The 18,623-nt window shown below is 55.5% G+C and overlaps 1 protein-coding gene across 1 annotated transcript in view; it reads right to left on the bottom strand.

Annotated features, from left to right (window-relative positions):
- COL22A1 (collagen type XXII alpha 1 chain) overlaps window positions 1-18,623 on the bottom strand; it is a 240,256-nt gene that overhangs the window by 172,163 nt on the left and 49,470 nt on the right. Inside the window, exons 5-7 of the mRNA XM_032873482.1 lie at window positions 12,179-12,290; window positions 8,184-8,307; window positions 3,689-3,964 (exon numbers count right to left, since the gene is read on the bottom strand). Of these exons, the coding sequence (XP_032729373.1) occupies window positions 3,689-3,964; window positions 8,184-8,307; window positions 12,179-12,290 (512 nt within the window). The remainder of the gene's footprint in view (window positions 1-3,688; window positions 3,965-8,183; window positions 8,308-12,178; window positions 12,291-18,623) is intronic.

The raw sequence follows: 18,623 nt of genomic DNA, 5'->3' as shown, positions 1-18,623 counted from the left end.
AGCGAAAGCCCAGAGCACAGAATTAAGGGTTGGATGGAGGCATGTGTGAGGGCACAAACATTTTTTTAAGGGAACTTGAGCTGGAGGGATGCTTGTTTTACTAAACACTGATGTTAAGTGCCCATGGTCTTGTACCGCCCCTGCCCTTCTCGGGCTGACCTGTGCTGCACTTGGAGTGGCCCAGCAAGCTGGCCGGGCAGGTGGTCAGCTGCTTGACCTCATACTCCTGGCTGTGTGACACACTCTGGGAGGCATGACTCCCCGCCTCCCTGACTTGGCTTGCTACGAACACTTCACCATTCCATTCATCTGTCTGTTCTATTTCCTGTAAGACACCAGCCCACAGACGGAGGAGAGAATGACAAAATGCACCATTGTGCCTTTGAAGAAGGCCCATTTGAAAGAGAGGATCCTGCTTTCTGCATCAGCGAGCGCACACACTCAGCAGCTGGCCCGTCTGGCAAGGCTGCAGGGACAGGGATGGGAAAAAAAGAGGCAGAGGAGCAGGGCCAGGGACAGAGCACAGACACCCAGAGCCTGGCACAGGTGCTCCCAGGTTGGGTGAGAGGGTCTGAGGGCTGAGGGGCCCCTTTCCAACCCCCTGAAACCCTCCTGTTCCCTGCCAGCCTGCTCCTGCCTCTCTTCTCCTCCCTCCACCAAGCCAGGGAGGACACCTGCTGATGTCCCTCTGGCTCCCATTCCACCTGGAGACCTCTGCTCAGGTCATACCCCTGAGACCTGGGTGGTCTTCTCTGACCCCGGGTGGTTTTCCCTGGCCCGGCTTCCCTCCAGGGTCCACCAGATGCAGCTCAGTGACCCTTCTCTGGTGACAGAATCACCCCTTCCCATCCAACTCCGATCCTTAGTTCTCCCCCAACTCAGTAGCACCCTGACTCTGTCCCCGGGCCCATGTGCCCATCAGCTTGCCCGGTCATTTCTCTTACACAGCCCCCCCGCCCCGCCGCTACCAGCAGGAGGCACCAGGAACCTCACTGTCCCTGAGGAGGCCCCCAGACCTTGGACCTCTTGTGGCTCCGTAACAGCCCACCCTTCTTCACTTTCCCATCCACCTGCTCCCTGCAGCCCCAGAGAGCATCTCAGGTGCAGCCCCAAGCCCCCCTGCCCTGTCCCAACTGTTCCCGCAGGCCACCCCCGTGCACAGAAAGGCCTGGCTCCTAGCCCCCGCCCCCCCCCCCCCCCCGGCTCCAGACAGGCAAGGAGTTGGGGCTGAAGCAGACCAGTTACTGTCTCTGAGCTGGAGTCTCCCCAGCTAAGGGGGGAGGAAAGCCCCTCCCTGGCTCTCAGGGGATGCAGAGGGGCTGTGCTGGTGACGCGAATACACATGCTAATGGGAACTGTCATCACCGTCCTCTGTGTCACCAACCTGGCTCAGTTCTGTCTTCAGTAGCCCCTGACTGTTCTCTTAGTCAAGGCCTGGTCTGCACATGGGCGTTGAGGATGGGCTGTTTGAGCAGAAATCCCAACCCTGCCATGTTCGGTTCCAACCCTAGAAGAACCACTGAATTTCTCAGGGAGTGTCCTGCTGTCTGTCTGTGAACCGAGGGTGTCCATCGCGTCTGCTTCCTGAGATCGCGGGACACACTGGATTGGAAATGGCCTGGGGGCACCGAAGACATTCCCGGGCACAGGGTGATGCTCAAATCGCTAGAATTGGCGGCAATCTGAGTAGTGATTTTTATGGCTTTACTTGATTTAACGATTTCCTTTGTTTGATGTGGTCCCATGTCTGATGTCACCTTCTCAGCAGCGACACACGGAAGCACAGCCCGGTTTCCATTGCAGAGGTTATGCAAGCAAGCAGGCAAAACCAGAGGACACATCCGTGTGTGACCGTGACCGTGACCATGACCGTGACCACCGCGGGGCCACTCATTTGGGCTGGAGGGGGGCGCACATGGGCACAGCTCGTGGGTGTTGCCTTCCTCCCTTGGCCCCATCGCCCCTGCCTACCCCCTCAGTCACCCCTTCCTGGCCTTCCTTGTGAGGCATCTGCAGGTACTGGCAATGTTTACGGACTATCCTTTAGCTAACAGCACAAGTTACAGAAGACTCCAGAACTTAGTTCATGGTGTTTTTGGTTTTGGTTTTGTTTTTTTGGCCGCATCACCATTTCTTGAATTATCAGGTATTCATGCTTACTCCTTTTTTTTAAGCTTATGGTTTGTGCTTGACAGGTCAGGAGACAATATTTATAACATACACTAAACTGGCAATTAGCATTCAGAATACATGTATTTATGTGTATATATATGTATATATGTATGAATATGTATATATGTGTATATATACATATATGTATAAAATATTGAAATCATTAGGGGAAAAATACACAAAATAACCCTAAACACAGACAAATGCTGTGGGCTGTCAGTCACCGAAGGGGAAGTCAAACAGTCGATCAACAAACACACAGGACTGCTGTCCACAGTAGAAGCAGGGAGATGCAGGTGGAAACAGCAATAAAATACCATCGGCCATTTGCCGTCTGATTGGTAAAACAAAACCAAAAAGAAAGGAATATTTAAAAAGAAAATATATCAATACATTGGGGAGGGTTTAAGAAAATAGAGCTTTCGTACATTGCCAGTAGGCATAGAAACATTCCGTCAGTTTGCTAAGAAATCTGAAGTATGTGGGAAAGTCAACAATTGTTTACGCCACGATGTAATTAATCATTGAACACGAGGCCGTGGGGCCCAGGGAAACTGTCTCAGCTGGTCCACACCTCAAGCCCAGCAGGCAGGTGTGGTCCACGCTCCTCGTGGGGAAAACCACCTTGGAGCCATGCCAGCATGTTCAAGACCCCAGGCTTGCTGACAATGACGGGAAACATCAGAAACAGTCTACGTGCCCACTAACTGGAGGACCAAGAAACAGAATGCGTAATAATATGATGAAGCAGCTAGAAGAAGGTATAACAAGCTTTGACACAGAATCTTGGGCAAAAAAATCAAAAAGCAAGATTTAGAATATCGTATATCATTTACAGAAACTCTGCGAAACTGAGCACGCATTCAGCCCCACTGTATTCGATAACGGACTTGCATGAGCATAAGAAACGGTTTTGGGAAGAGCTATCCCAAATCACGCTCCGGTTATTTCTGGGGAAGTGGGACCCTCCGGTCATGGCAGGTAAGGCGGCCTCCTGTGCATGGGCGTCACGTGGATGCAAGAAGGAAAAAGGAGGACAGGAGAGCAGGAAGGAGGAGTGTGGATGGTGTGACAACAGAAGGACCACCGGGGCAACACTGAGTTATCATGGGCTGTTATGTCTAGGCGGTGCACTCAGGATAATTCTTAAAATGTATTTCGCTTATAATTTCTATATTTGCCAAATTTTCTACAATCAGAGAAAAAAGAAAAATACCTCTATTTAAATGTACAGAATTTAAATACCTCTCTACCTGCAAGTACGTATGGAAATCTATGTCGCCATTGCTGAGCACAGTCCCTGGCATACAGCAGGTGCTCAATGTATGCGATAGATGGCCGGTTGCATGGATGAGGGAGGGTGACTCTGGCTTCCAATATGTTTTCTGAATCAGGGTTCCCCTTCCTAAGGCAGTTCAAGGTGAGGTCTTGGTAAGTGGTACAGATCCATGAGGGGGAGTTGCGGACACTTGACTCCCAAGGCTTCCTCCCAGTGACCCCAGGACCTGGTACTCACATCGATGGGCACACTGTCATACAGGCGCTTGCCGATCACCGTCTTCCCCTGGATGTCGATGTTCTCCCTCTCCTCGATGGGCAGCGTCTGCACCAGCACGCAGTCGACGTACAGGGAGACGTTCTGGGCCTGGATGCTCAGGGCAATCTTGTGCCAGTCCCGGTCAAAGAGGTCACTGACCCGGGGGCCTCGGAAGACCACCCTGACGGCATCTGTCACAGCACCCACGGCGTCATACTCGACTGCCTTGTTCTCACCGTCCAGCCGGATGGAGACCTGGGGAGCAGAGCACCACAGACTCCCTGAGCTGCATGAGACCAAGGCAGGAGAGTGCGGGGCGGGTGGGTTGTGGAATCACGAGTCACATCCCAGCCGTGACCCTCCCCACTTGTCAGCCTTGGATAAAACCTTAGTTCCCTCCTCAGCCTTGGTGCTAATAACCCCGACCCCACAGGCTGTTCCAAGCACCTGAACTAGATGGGATGACTGGGCTCAGACACATGCAGGGTCACACACAGCCCATGTCTGGGGGACAATGCAGTAGGGGCACTTCTGCGAGTCTGCACCGCAAATGGTACAGAAAGGCTTGAGTCTCAAGCCCAGTGAGAAATCCCACTGGTCTCTGGGTCACTGAAGACTCCAGGCTGCCAAAACGGGCCACGTCTGGCCAGACGCCAGGGACCAGGCTGAGACCCCGTCGCAGCCCATACTCTCTCCCACCACAAGGATGACCTTGAGGCTTCTTGGTGGCAGGGATTCACGGGTCTTGTTCCCTGGAGGAACCCCTGCCCTTTGCAAAATGCCTGGGCCACTCTGGAAGAAAGTTTTACTTTTGTTTTTCTTTGAATGAAAGAATGTTTGGACACTTTCCCATCCACGTGCTCGTTTCTCCCTCCCTTACTCAGTACTCACCAAATACCTTCTGTGCCCTGCCCAGCTCCCCGCCCCCAGAGTCTGAACTTCAAGGGCTCTGCCTGGCCTCCTGTGCCCTTCGGTGTCTCATCCTCGTGGCCCCTGGGAAGTCCACGGATGGAGACCATAGGCAGGAAGACAGGGTCTGGGGGCTGATTCTCCCTGCCCCTCCCTGCTTCCCTGTGGTTCCCGGTGGTTGTATCCCTCCACACACCCTGGCCCTTTGGGGACTCTCTGTCCTCCATGGCTCCAGACTCATGGTCTCCAGTAACCACCAACCACCCCTGTCCTGGCCACCCAGGCCTCTGGTGGTAATAGCTTCCTGCCATCGCTTATCCCAAGATACCTCGATATCCTTTGCTGGGTTCTTTACCCCTGACTCTTAACCGCATCAGCAACCATAATCCTAGCTATGTTCTTAAAACATTCTTCAAAAACGGGGGCTGTCTGCCGCCTGTCTACACCCAAACTGGCAGCCACTTTTGAGCTGCGTGTCCTTGGGCAAGTTGTTTCACCTCTCTGGACTCTTTTGCTCTTTATAAAAGGGCACTAATGACAGCACCTGCAGCACAGAATCATTACGGGGATTAAGTCAGTTAGCATGTATGTAAAACACTGGCGCCGTCTTTATTAGATTCTGGTGCTGCTCCAAGCATTAGCTATAACAAACTAAGCACATAAATTCAAAGTCATCCCCGCGGGGCAAGGCTTCTCTGGCACACACGCCTGGACCCCAGCCTGCTCACTTGCTCTCACGTCCCCACACTCGTTTCATTTACTTTTCTCCTAGCGCCCGGTCCTGGATCATCTCTTCCCTTCACCTGTTTTCCCTGCCCTGCCCCATCCTCGTAAGCGGGACTTCATCCCACTCGTTCCCTCTCTCCGGGGCGAGGACCTCACCCAGCTCATGGTGCCGACCCCCAAAAAGGCACTGAGTGAATGAATGAGTGAATGGATGAGAGCCCTCAGGTCAAGGAAGGTGCTCCATGCACCGCCAGGAATCAGCCACAGGGTTTACGACACTGACCAGGCGTTCTGATTTCTCTTTCTGGCCCCCCGTGACCTCAGTACAACCGGGGCTGGGGTGGCGCTAGGATTTGTTTTCACGTGCACTGCCTGCTGGGGTATGCCTGGTGTGGGTAAGTACAGAAAGCCGTGAACCCTGGCCAATAACCTAGTACGCTTCTAACGCACCCTCATACTTCTGTTATGAAACACGGTCTTCTGTTTCTAAAAAACACACTTTCCCCTGTTTGAGGCCCATGTCCCTGAACCACTGAGGGAGCTCCATGAGGACACGGCTTTCCGTTCAGACGTGCACTTCTTCCAGGAGGACGCAGAGCCGGGGACAGCGCCCGGCAGGCCCCCGTCCTGTGTGTGCCGGAGTAGGCTGGGGACCTCAGGAAGGTGCTTCCCGGCTCCGCTCCATCAGCAAGTCCTGCTGCTTCTAGTTTCAGAGACGTCCAGGATCTCATCATTTCTGCCCAGGTTGCTGTTACTGCCGGTCTAGGTCAGCACCATCTCTTGATTCGATTGCTACGATAGTCTCTGAACTCGTTCTCCTGTTTCTGGGCCAGCCCGTCTCCCAGAGCCTGGTCTCCAGCAGAAGGCCCCCCACCGGCCCCCCACCACCTCTCGAGCCCCCTCCCTGAGGAGCAGCCCCCACACCCTCTGTTCCAGCCGACCCTGCCTCCTTCCTGACCCTTCATGCTACTGGGGAGAAGGCCAGCTTTCGAGTGTGGCTGTAAATACTAAATATCATGATTGTGAAGATCGAGGTCAGTAGGTCTGACAGACTGCAGGGGGCAGCTGAGAGCCCACGTCCCTTCCGGCAGGCCTTTCTCCATTTTTCCCTGTGTCTCCCCCGGGGCACGGAAGTGGCCACCATCAAAGGCCAAGGAAGAGCGTTCCACCAATGTCCAGGAGCCTCTTTGAACATGAGCCTCATGCCACCCCCGCCCCGGGTGGGCCGTCTCTGCCTGGTTCTGTCGCATCCCGGCCCACGGCCCGTTCCCAGGAGGAGGGGAAGATGCAGACATGGTAGACGGCAAATCATACAGCTCTGCAAATGCCATGAGGGGAGAGAACCCAGACGAGGGGGTGAGGGCTCACCCACAAGAATGCATGGCAGGCGCCCAGTCCCATCGCCCAGCCCCCAAGAAACTAGAGAAGGCAGACCCGCGTGCCTGCGGATGGAGGTGGATGGCTTGCGTTCCCTCCAGGAAAACGGCCCTTGGAGAGGAACCTCGTCCGTCCCATCCAGACACCCACACTCAGGAAATCAGGGCACTCGGTAGCCAGACTGCGTCTCAGTCAGAGCAGGGGCGCTATGGAAAAATCATTCAACGGGACTAACGGTGGGGGATGGGAGGCAGCTGAGCACAGTGGTTAATACGCAGACTTGGAGCCGGACCCCCGTGTTCAAATCCCTCTTTTCCTTCTCACTCGTGAGCGTGCAGGCAGAAGCCTCACATCATGTACTCAGCCCCCACCAACCCCCCCGCCTTGCAAGAAGCCAACAGGCTGGGAAGGGGACCGATGCGCTCTGATGTGTGAGGTCCTCAGGACCACTCCTCGCCCCGACGGAGCAGAGCGGGGCCGTGGGGACGTGCCAGCGCAGCCCCCAAGTCCGGCTCTCACGGGGGTGCACGGCTCACTGTACGGAGGGCGCCGTCCCCTGGCCGTAGCCCATGCGTGTGGTCGCCGCGGCCCGATCGCTCGAGCACATTCTCATTTTGGCCTCCAGTGAACGGAGTCCGTATCCCTCAGCTGAAGGTGAGCCATGTCTTCCAAAGGCGAGACGGCTGATGACAAAGACAGGAGGAGCCCCAAACCCTGAGAACCGGGGATGGGGATTTGGCAGGACGCAGAAAGCAGGGTCGCCTGCAACTCAGACCAACACGTGGGGCCGCTGGCTCTGATCCGAGACCCGCTTTCCCCCTGGGCTGCGGGCTGCTGAGGGGTTGCTCTCCCCTTGTGGGGACATGCCTGAGGGGCCGCAGACAGGTCAGAGCTTCCCAGACTATGAACAAAGGACATCACGTGTAACACAACCGTGTCACGTCTGAGGCATTTTCCAGATGCACTCAAGACACGGTTCACCCCACCGTCCCCACCCATCCACGGCAGCCCTTCTGTTTCCATGGATAGTCGGGAACGTCAGGACTCAGGAGGCTAAGCCCACAGGTCTTAGGGCCACACCAAGAAAGGGGCAGGCGCACGATGGAGCACAGGTCTGGCCAACCCTGAGCGAGTTTCTTCTGCTACGTCATGGATTTGTGCCCCTCAAGATGCCACCAGAGTAGAGGCCACTGGACAATGGACCTGGCCACCCCTCCTGGAAAGGCTGAGTGTCCCTGGGGTGGAAGGAAGTTGGTCCCCAACCCAGCAGAGCACCGGGCACCAGACTGTCCTCGGGGGAAGAAGCCACATAGCCCACAGCGTCCCTGGGGCTTCACCACCAATGGCTGATCTCCTGGGCCCAGACAGAGGGCCCTGGAGAAAACAGGGCAGGTGCCACCGGCCTCACAAGAAGGACACAGGAAGCTTCTGGCCCCCGAGACCCAGCGCTGCCCCTACCTACCTGCGGGATCCCGTACTGGTCGATGACCTGCCAGATATACCAGTCTTCTTTCCGAGATGTTTTCCGGAAGCGGAAGGTGGTGACGAAGGCATACTCATCAGGCAAACCCTGCGGGAACACATCCCTGGAGGGGGACAGAGATGGAGGACAGCGGGCTGAGCGAGGAGAGCGGGGACTACAAGGAAAGCCCAGGTGCCCCGTGGGTCACTAAGTCCTGCCAGTTTTATGTCCTGAGCGTCTCTCAAATCCACCTTCTCTCCTGCCTTTACTGCCCCCTCCTTCGATCAGGGCCTCAACAGGACCATTTGCAGACCCCTCCTGCGGCCGCTTCATTGTCCCTCTGCCTCGGGCTTCAAGTCTACTCCCCTGTGGCACATATGTCCGTCTGACAAAATCGATGGCAGACGCTAAGTCGCCACCCTTAGTCCCCCTTCCCAGGCCAAATGCAGCTGAGTGCACCTGTCTTCACCTCTCCCTGCTGGCTCCTTCTCGGGGATGCCCAACGGCTCCATCTCATCCTGCTTGATCCCCTGCCCTGCCCTGCCCTCTGGGACACCCTCCTGTCTTCACAGAGCAGAGCCTTGCACTCCTACCCAGTGTGGGGGGCCAGCCCCTCATGAGGGGGAGTTCAGCCCCCTGCAGCTCTGCCCAGACCGTCCTGTGCCTGCCCTTCCCCTCCATGCTCAGAATGAATGCTGTTCCTCCCAGGAGTCACGAAGAAGGTGTTCTGATTCTCATGGTGTAGCCAAGGACAGCCAGGCTCTGCGGGTTAACAGGACACAAGCTTGCTGCTAAGGGTCTGGACAGAGACCCGCACAGAGAAGAGGCCCTGTCCCCAGAGTTGTTTACCACCGGCTGGCCGCACCCTCACCCCAAGGCACCTGGCCACGGTGGGGCCACGTCCTGCTCTGGGGGCAGGGACCTGCCTGAGGAAGACAAGGTACAGACCTCTGCATTGGAGGAGGTGGAAGCTTTCTGGCCAGAAAGCCAGGAAGGGAAGTGAGGAGGCGTCTGGGTTCCTGGTTCCGGACCCGCACACCCTCTGGGACCCTTGGTTTGGCTGTCGAACCTGTGAGCTAAGACTGGCCCTCCTTTTGTGATTCTCGGTTCACAGGTCCAAGCTGGAAGCGGACCGCATTGCTCCAAGTCCTTCTCAAAGCTGGGATATCACCCAGCTCACATGCAGGTGCCAGGAGCAGTGTCCATCCCTCAGTGCTTCCCCGCCTGCAGGACTGAGGGATGCCCTCAGTCACCGCCCCCACGGGACAGACGCAGCCTTCCCCACCTGTCCGCACAGACACACACTTTGCAGCCACGGTAGATGTGGCATTTCCTTTCCTTCTTCTTCTTTCATCAGTGAGTCAAACCAGGGACTGTTTTTGTTCAAAAGCACTTTTTTTCATACACCTCCGAAATAACATCATACATGTGCATGTTTGACATGTATACACCAGATAAACCCAGCTGGATTCATATATATAGTTAGGTCTCTGCAGCATCGAACCACAAACCTGCATCTCTAGTTCTCTCTCTATATTTCAATAAAAGGACAGAGAGTAAGACTTTTCCTGAGGGCATATGTATAAGCACAAGCATATGCATACATAGCTTAAGAAAAAGGTATTATCATGGGGTGGGGGGGTAATCACCATTATCAAAGAACATCTAAAGGAAACTGAAGTGGCTTGATCAAATCCTTTCCAGAAATAAAGCAGCAGGTAACAAGATCACAGTGGGAAACACGAAGGGTGTGAGGCCAGAGGACCTGGGTTTGGGGCCAACCTCTGCCTCCTACGGAGGGCGTGTGAGGGTGGACGCATTATAGTCTCATTCCGAGTCTCATATGTCACACCGGATAAATGAGGAGAGGAACACCTTGCTCACCCCGCTTCACTGTAGTGAGAAATAAATTAGGCCAGGCATGTAAAATGCCCACTAGACAGATGTCACACATGCGAGAAAAAAAGTCAATGCTGAAAGTGACCCCCTTCCTGTTAGGAACCAAGCTAACCTGTGCATTAAAACTCCACATGTCTGCACGTCTGCATCTGCATTTTAAAGCATGAGAAACTACGAGGAGACCATTCTTTCTTGAAACCTCTGGGACTGATTTTGTTCCCAGTGTTTTGCCATAAAAACCAATTTGGAACCGTATAGAAATCCCTTCTCAGAAGGACTCCGAGTGCCCCGAGCCCAGGTCCACGGCTCCAGAAGCCCCGCTCGGAGCAGCCTCCGCAGCCGTCTGTGCCCACCCTGGGTTTCCGTCAGACCTTCCCACCACATTTGTGCCAGCCGTGCTTCCTTCCTTCTCTCCATCTTGCTCGACTGCCTTTTCTCTTCAAGATGGAGCTCCCTGTTGTCATGTCTGTGCTATACAGATGGGGAGTAGGATGCATTTAGCCAAAGAAAAAAAGGGCACAAAGTGGGAATTGGAAGCTAGACTTTGCTCTCCCTTGTGTACCCCCTAAACGAGCATGGGGCCCGGTGATGGAGAACAACACCCTCCCAGCATCTGTAGAGTAGAAAGCCACACTGGAAAGATGTCTGCAAAGCCGTCTCATGTAAGGGTTGGTGGACGGGGATTCTGGTCTCTGCAGGAGAGAAAGCCAGGTTCTGAGCGAAGGTGACTTCTCGAAACTCCTCTTCCTTGTAGTCACTCTCAAGGGATGTAGGTGCGGAGAGCTGGGGAGGATGTCAGGGTCCGACACAGGCCTGGGGTGTGGCTAGTTCTCAGAGAATGCTTGCTGAGTTAGAAAACGCACAACCCATGCCCCGGTGCTCCCAGCCGATCTTTGCCGGGCTCACACCTGACGGAGCATCTTCACGGACTAGGAGCTGACTGATGCATTCATCCATCCATTCCACAGACACTGAATAACCCCTCCTCTGGGCAGAGCTCATTTTGACACAGAGACCAGACTGAGGCCCTCCTAGAGCTGCTCGCTGAGCAGAGAAGACAGCCTAGAGGACTAGACAATTAACTAAGGAACTTCAACTAAAACCACTTTGTTTTATGCAGGAATATAGGTTATTAAGGAGACAAGATGGGGGGAGGCCCAAGTTAGTTTTGGAGGTCAGGAGAGGCATCCTTGAAAGCATAATGGTTGAGCTGTTCTTTGAAGGACAAGCTGGTGTCTTGGGTAGAGGGAAGAGCATGAACAAAGGCCCTGTGGTAGGAAGCATGTGCCCAGAAGCTCCCAGAACAGAGACAGAAGAGCCAAACAAGGAGCCAGGGGACGAACTTGAAGCTGAAAAGGTAGGACAGGGCCAGATCATACAGAGGGCCTCACCAGCCCCTTAGTACAAGAGCACTTGGAAACGATTCAGGAACTTTAAGGTGGAGAAGGAGCCATGAAGAACCAGCACTTCTGTTCCCGGGGTAAGCAGAATGGAACACCGATTTGGGTACCATCACCAGCCTCGACTGGAGACCCAGCAGGTGTCAGACCCTGGACCAATCTCTATTTTAATATTCTCAACAACAGTGCAAGGCAGAAACATTCATCTTTGGTGGAAAATAAGGCACAACTGTGGCACAGAGACATCCAGTAAGTTGTGCAAGGCCAGGCACCCAATCAACACCTACTCAGGGGCCCCCCTGGACAAACCAACTCAGGGAGTCTCGGGGAGCTATGTCTGTGTGTAATACAGGGGTTCGGCCAGAGTAGGCGCGGTGTATCTACAACTGTAACTGTGAGCTGTTTAATGAAGGGACAGAAAGCCACACGCATTCATGAATGATTAGTGCCAGATCCCTATGTAGAGGGGAGTGCCCAAGGGCCAGAGAACCAATACAGACAAGGTGGCAGATCTGCTGCGACAAGGGGTAGGTTCCCAGGGCTGCTGGGAACTGCTTCGTCTCAGGGTGACTTCACCTGGCACGGAGCAGGTTAGAGCCCCACTCAGGGCTCCGTGTGCAACCGTGGCTGCCTGGTCTCCCTCCCGCCCTTTGCCAGGCGTCCATGGCAGGTCTGGGAGGAGGAGGGAGCACTCACTCTGTCCTCTGCACCACAGGGAAGGATCCCATCCGGACATAGGAGCTCTGCATCCCGTTCTCTCTCCTCCCCAGGATCTCCTTCACACTGAACAAATCCATCAGGTCAAAACCTGTCAAACAGAAGAGCTAGGGTCAGTGGCAGGAGGAGCATGGGGGGACACGGGGAGCACACCTCTGCAGAGGCAGGAAGAATGCACGTGGAGGTAAGCGGAGGAACTGTTGGGAGGCGAACTGGGCAGGAAACATTAACAACAAAGTAAGCACATGCACAGCCTCCATTTCCATTTCCGTGTCCAGGCAAAGTGCAGGGGGAATGCAGACCCTTCCAAAGAAAGGGAAGGCTGTCCTGGCCATGTGGCTGGGGCAGGGAGCCATCCCGCTGTTCTCGAAGCCCCCATGGGAACACTTGGCTGGCTCTGCCACAGTCCTGCGATCCACGTGTACTTTGCTTGGACTCCAGCTTGGCGGCTTTATAAGCTTCATTTTTTCAAAGAGAGAAAAAACCCGAACGATGTTGCATCATTGGCAGGTCCTCGGCTCTGGTTTGTTTGGGCTCTAGGAGAGGACCTCGTGGGTACTGGTAATGTCTGTGATGGGTAAGTCATGATCTTTGTGCTCGGGGCACTGGTGGGGCAAGGGGGGGATCAGCTCAGGCTCGTGCATGTGTGACACTGGGCCGGCTCCGTAACCCACAGGAGCCTGAGCACTGACCACTGGATCGTAAGGGGAGGGCCGTGATCCGGCCGGTCCCTAGTCACTCCCGCCCACCACCCCAGCCAGCACGTCCTGACCTACAGCCCAGCAAAACCATCTGGACTTGAGTCCTGCAGGCCAAGACCCTCAGTTTTCAGAGGAACTAAGCACAGCACTCAACCCGAGGCTGAGAGTTTGACGTACTGGCCCAAACCGTGTCCTTCGGGCGATGAGAGAGCTCATGCAGTTTAGAGGGACGGCACACAAGGACAAGCACGGGGGCTCACTCCGTCCTGCATCTCCAGGGTTGACACGATGCCTAACCCATGAGACTTCGGGAAGATTCTTGGGATCTGTAACCTTCGAAGGCACTGCCATCCAGACAGGAGCTTAGCCTGCAGGGCTCATGTTACCATGATGAAGACGTCCCCCTAAACTTTGCTTTAAAAGATCATTTGTTCATTCAACACATTTTTGAGCACCTCTCTGCTGCTCCGAGCCCAGTATAAGAAACAGCAGGACAGACAAAGGTTAGCGCAGACAGAGAGTTTCAGTGGTAGGACTGGACAGGTCTAGGCTGTGGTCTTGACCACAAGGTCCTTGCTGTGTGACCTTAGGCAGGTTGCCTAACATCTCTGAGCACCAGTCTCTTCATCTGTGAAAAGGGGGCTGTTTGAGTATATCTCTGTAGGATTGTGGTAAAGCTCCAGTGATAGGATACAGAGCTCTTCCTGTAACTTCTGAAATACAGGAACCCACAGAGTAGTTTTCATTTCGGTTATTTTTCCATTAGAATGATTATAGCCTCTTCTACCACTGAGCTCTGTCCAGATGCCCTTTGTTCATTCAATGCATGGTTTTGAGAGCCTGTTCTGAGCCAAGCATGTGGGAGCACAGCACTCACAGCAGGAGGAGAGACAAAATCCTGGTTCTGGGGAACTGGTGATCTCACGGGGGACCAAAAGTAGGCAAACATACAGCCGCAAGATAAGGTGACAACTGTAGGCAGCGAGGCACAGTGAGGCAGGCCTGGGATACACACGAACAGAAGCCACGCCCAGCCTAGAGCAGAGCCTGCGATGGTCCAGGAGGGTCACAGGCACGGCGGGGGTCTGCCAGGCTGCCGCCCTGGGTGACTTTTTGGAGCTCCCAGCCGCTCCCCATCCTGAGATCATGTCATTCTGGAAAATGACTAAGACTTATCCTTATGTCATTTTAAATAGCAGTTCACACCCTGGCTCATTAATGAAATTCATGATATAATGTTGAATGATATTTAGTCCTTAAGTAGAAAACATGAATCTGGAAGCTTCCACGTGGAGGAGAACAGCTACCTTCAACCCATGCTTTTTCACATGCAGTGGGGCCAACGATCCAGCCGTTCCAGAGATGGGGGCTTCCCCAAGGGGCAGGCACCCCACACTCCCACCTGACCTCAACTATGCTGCATGGGCCATGGAGGGCCCAGCAGGCCTCAGCTGGGCACAGGCTGAACAGGGCCACGTCCCTTGGCTGACATGCTCAGGGAGCGGAGCACACCAGCCCATTCACTGTCCACAGAACCGGACCTGGCCCATTGCACAGACTCACACAACTGGACTTCTAGCCACCTCCAGGCTGGCCCGTAACTTTACCCTAGAAAGACTGTGTAAGAGACAGAGCGCCTAGCACCTATAAGGCCAAATGCTCCTAGCCAAGTCCCACTTAAGTCATGAGACTAGGGCCCCCATGGATGGTACCACTGCTCTTACAAAAGGGACCTCAAGACCTCCCTTGCCCTCCCACCATCTGAGGACATGGACTTCCCAGCCCCCAGAACTGTAAGAGATGATTCTGGTTGCTTATGAGCCACTCAGTCCACACTGGCCAAAGGGATGAAGACCCAGAGTGACTTCGAAGCAGCTGCCTGATTTCTTGAGTCTGTTTCCTTAACTGGAAAGGTGGAGGGAATCATTCCCCCACAGTGCTGTTGGGACAGGTCAGTGAGGTAAGCCGAGAGAGCACGTCGGGGACGCAGGCCCCGGGCAGCTGCACCGTCCCTACTGCCACCCCTTGTTGGGGACCCGCAGCCTCTCTGAAAACCCACCACGGGGGGCCCATACCTTGGCCATAGCCCCGCCACTCCCCCAAGAGCCCCACCACTGTCACCTGGTAATAGAGAACAAGGTATGCAGCAAGACGCAGCCACCTCCCCACGCAGGGAGGGGTCCTGGGGAGCCCCCCACCTCCCCGCTGTGGCAGGTCAGTGGCACCAGATACGCGGAGACACCTGCTGTAGAACAAGGAGAGAAGCCCTCTCTTTTCAGCGTCCCCTCTGCACCTCCGTTGGTCCAGCCACAGCTCCCTTGAGCAGGGGCTGGGTCTGTGGTCTGAGCATTGCCGGGGACAGAAAGCATCAGGTGCCCCTGCAGCTCAGAGAGCCCGGCAGGCCCAGCTCGGGGCAGCTGGAAGAATCGGCCGGGCCTCACGGGACAGGGCTGACAGGGCAGCTGGACATGGCCTGGCAGTGCTGGGAAGCTCCCGGCAGTGGGAGTGGGGGGTGGGGCTGAGAAGGCCCTGGAGGTTCCATGGAACGGACACCAGATGGTAAAGGGTGTCCAGCCTGTTTGGGCTCAGATTCTGTACCAGGCAGAGTAGGGTTTGAAGACAGTCTGTCCGGGATCCTAAAGCTGGCCTAGGACTGGCCCCGCACGTGGCTGACGTCCTTGTGTCTCCTCCACCAAAGGTGGGGCTAAGGGCCCAACTTGCAGGCTGCCTCCTTGAGGACTGGGCCCATCAGAGCATGCAGGGCTGCAGGGAGCTGGGGTCCGTGCCGGCATCTCCAGCAGCTGGGCAGTGGGGGTCCCTGCGGGCTCTCCCATTTGTGACACCCTCTGACCGTCCTGCCTGCCTGGGACAGTTCCTCTCAGGGAGGGGGGAGGCTGGAGGGGGGCAGGTTGTTGTGCAAGAGAAGCTGCCCCCAGCTAAGTTAAGGGAGGGAGGACCATCTCCGTCAGCACCCCTGGCCCCACCTGCGTCCTTAGACTGGGGTCCATGACACAGGTGCTCTGAGCACGCTCCTCACGGCTCCTGGCTCCTTTGTAATGAGGGGTGGGGGGTACAGCGACCGCACGGGACAGGCCTGTCCACGGCCTCGCACGGAAGTTCCCACAGAGCAGCAGCTCTCACGCAGAAAGCATGTTAGTTCACAATCCGGTGGCCATGTGCCCGATGCCTTTCCCGTGACAAGAGAGCCATGAAAACAGCAAACGGGGCCACTCCTCTACTTCCCAGCTCTGTCCCCTGTCACCAGACATTGCCACCCTGAGCTCAGTTTCCCTGACGCGGTTGTACGTGGGAGAGCCCCTTTCTTGAGTTTTAAAAGAGCAAACACAGGCTCTACTTCCTGGTTCCACTTTCATGGGTTTCAAGGAATGAAAACAATGACGAAAAACAAAGACTCAAAAACCAGAGGAAACTTTGAACAACAAGCAATTAACTAGGTGGCAGCACAGGGCCCAGAGAGAAAAGATGAATCCTGCAGGACGCGAAAGGCCGGGAAGGGCGACGGAACCTGTTCCCGAGTAAATGGGGTCCGCACGAGGCACCGTGGGATAGAGAAGCAATTGTTCGATCCGGGAACTTTGAGGCCGCAGCTCCCCAGAGTCACGGAGTCAGCTGGAGCAGGCGGCTTCAGGGACACTGCTGACCATGACCCTGAATCCAGTGGGTGCGCCTGCCCCGTGCCCGTGCCCTCGGGGTGCTCTGCCCTGCCCTCGAGCCTGGACAGAGCTGTGCTGGGCCTTCCAGACACGATGCTTCTCCCCGGTCCTTAGGGCCTCTGGCCAAGGCACACACAGCTTAGCTGGGGTCTGCTTCCCTCACTGGATGGTGAGCAGTTTGATCTAATTCATGGTCCCAACCCTAAAGAAGCCAGGGGCTTTCGGCTGCTCGTGTTTGTGGCACAGTGTGTAGAAAGAGGGAAGGACAGAAGGTAGGATGCCCTGTTGGCTTCTCGGATCCCAGCAACAGACAGAATCCCAGCCCCCCAGAAGTTCAATGTCTGGGGAAAAGCAGACATGTCCAGCTGAGGAACTATCAGGGAGCCCTCCCGGAGGAGGCAAGCCCTGGCCCGGAGTAGAAGAACAAATACAAGGTGGGCAGACAGAGGAGGAAGAAAGGGCATCCAAGGTAGCTGGATGTGCACAGGTCACTAGGCTCAGGTCAGCTAAGTTCCTTCTGAGAATCTTGGCTACTCTGGGATGTCAGAAGCCACGTTCAGGGGAACACTGGCTGGAAGTGGGATGGGCAGGGGCACACGTGGCTGGGTTCTGTGGGCCACACAGCAAAGTCTGAGTGCCCTCCTGCGGGCAGTAGAACCACAGAAGGGCTTCAGAGCAAGAGAGAGACACAATCCTGTTTCTATTTTGAAGGTCATTCTGGCAGCAGGGAGGCAGGACAGGGAGTAAGGGAGGCTGGGCCTTGCTGAGGCAGGATGGGGCAGGGAGAGGGGAGGGGGCCCTCAGGCCACAGTCCACTTGAGAGGTGCAACGGGCATGTCCCAGCAGGTATCTGGACGCCGGAGCCCAGGTAGGAGGAGACTAAAGTCCAGAATGTCTGCGGCCACGTTTCAGAGCGGCCCCAAGCCCCACATGTTCCTAAGCGCCAGGGCGCTAACCCCCCCCAGGAGATTGTACAACACCTGCTGCCACTGAAAGTCCCGGGACACTGAGTCACGAGCACGAGAGGGATGCGCAGAAACAGGGCTCAGGACGCACAGTTACACAGGCGGAGAACCCAAGCATCAAGCGGCATCGGGAGGCCAGGAGCAGCAGCACTAGGCTAAGACCTATGCCTCCAAACCACCTGCCCTCTTCCCTTCCTGGCGGTTCTGGCCAGAGAAGCCCTAAAACCTCCCGAAGTCATTGGGAGGAAGGCCTGGGAGTGAGGTTTTCTGGGACCCCATTTTTCTGAGTATGAAAGCCGTTCTGATTACCCAGCTGCATTGGAATTCTTCCTTCCCTCCCTCTGGTGGTCTGCCCATGAGTCCCGACCATGACAGAAACTCAGGCAAGTTATCGCACAATGTGTCTGTGCCTCAGTTTCCCCAAGTATAAAATACAAACTGGTGCCTGTCTCCCCCCTCATCCGGGCTGATGAGAGCACACGAGTCCCGCGCTTGACACACCGTAGGTGCTCGGGGTCGACTCTTACCACTGCTGGTGTTAACGTCCCTCTTTGTCATCTCTGTCGCTGTCTGTGGACACACCCCCCCAGACAATGAATTATTGAGGGGGGACGCTGCTCTGAGGGATTTGCTGCTCACAGAGTCAGCTCTGGACCATGCGGCAGGTAGGAATGGGCTCTGAGGAGTGACTTTGGTGGAAGCTGTGCTTGGCCGGGGATTGCCGAGGGAGACAGTCGGGAACATTGACATCAAACTGCCCAGAAGCTTCGCCTCACCCTGGGAAGGGCAGCTCAGCTTGGAAGATGTGCCCTGCGAGGTAAGTGCATCAAGAAAGGAAGAGGATGAGGGTCGTCTTTTTCTCTCCCACTGACGGAGAACCCCTGGGAGGGAGAGGTCCTGGCCGAGCACTAGCCACACACCAGGCACCCCGCCAGGAGGAAAGAGGCGACTAACTCCACCTTCCCTTGGGTCCCTCCGGAAGTGCTGAACTGGGAGGCGCTTGTTGGGGGACTGAGGGTGGGGGACAGGCAGGAAGGGCAGCTGTGAAGCTTGTGGCGCTCAGCCAGCCCCCCAGCAGGTGACT

Source organism: Lontra canadensis, unplaced genomic scaffold (genome assembly GCF_010015895.1).
Source record: "Lontra canadensis isolate GAN:19392208 unplaced genomic scaffold, GSC_riverotter_1.0 scaffold49, whole genome shotgun sequence".
Classification (NCBI taxonomy): Eukaryota; Metazoa; Chordata; class Mammalia; order Carnivora; family Mustelidae; genus Lontra; species Lontra canadensis.
Note: the sequence above shows the minus strand (reverse complement) of the source record. Positions and strands in the feature narration are given on the sequence as shown.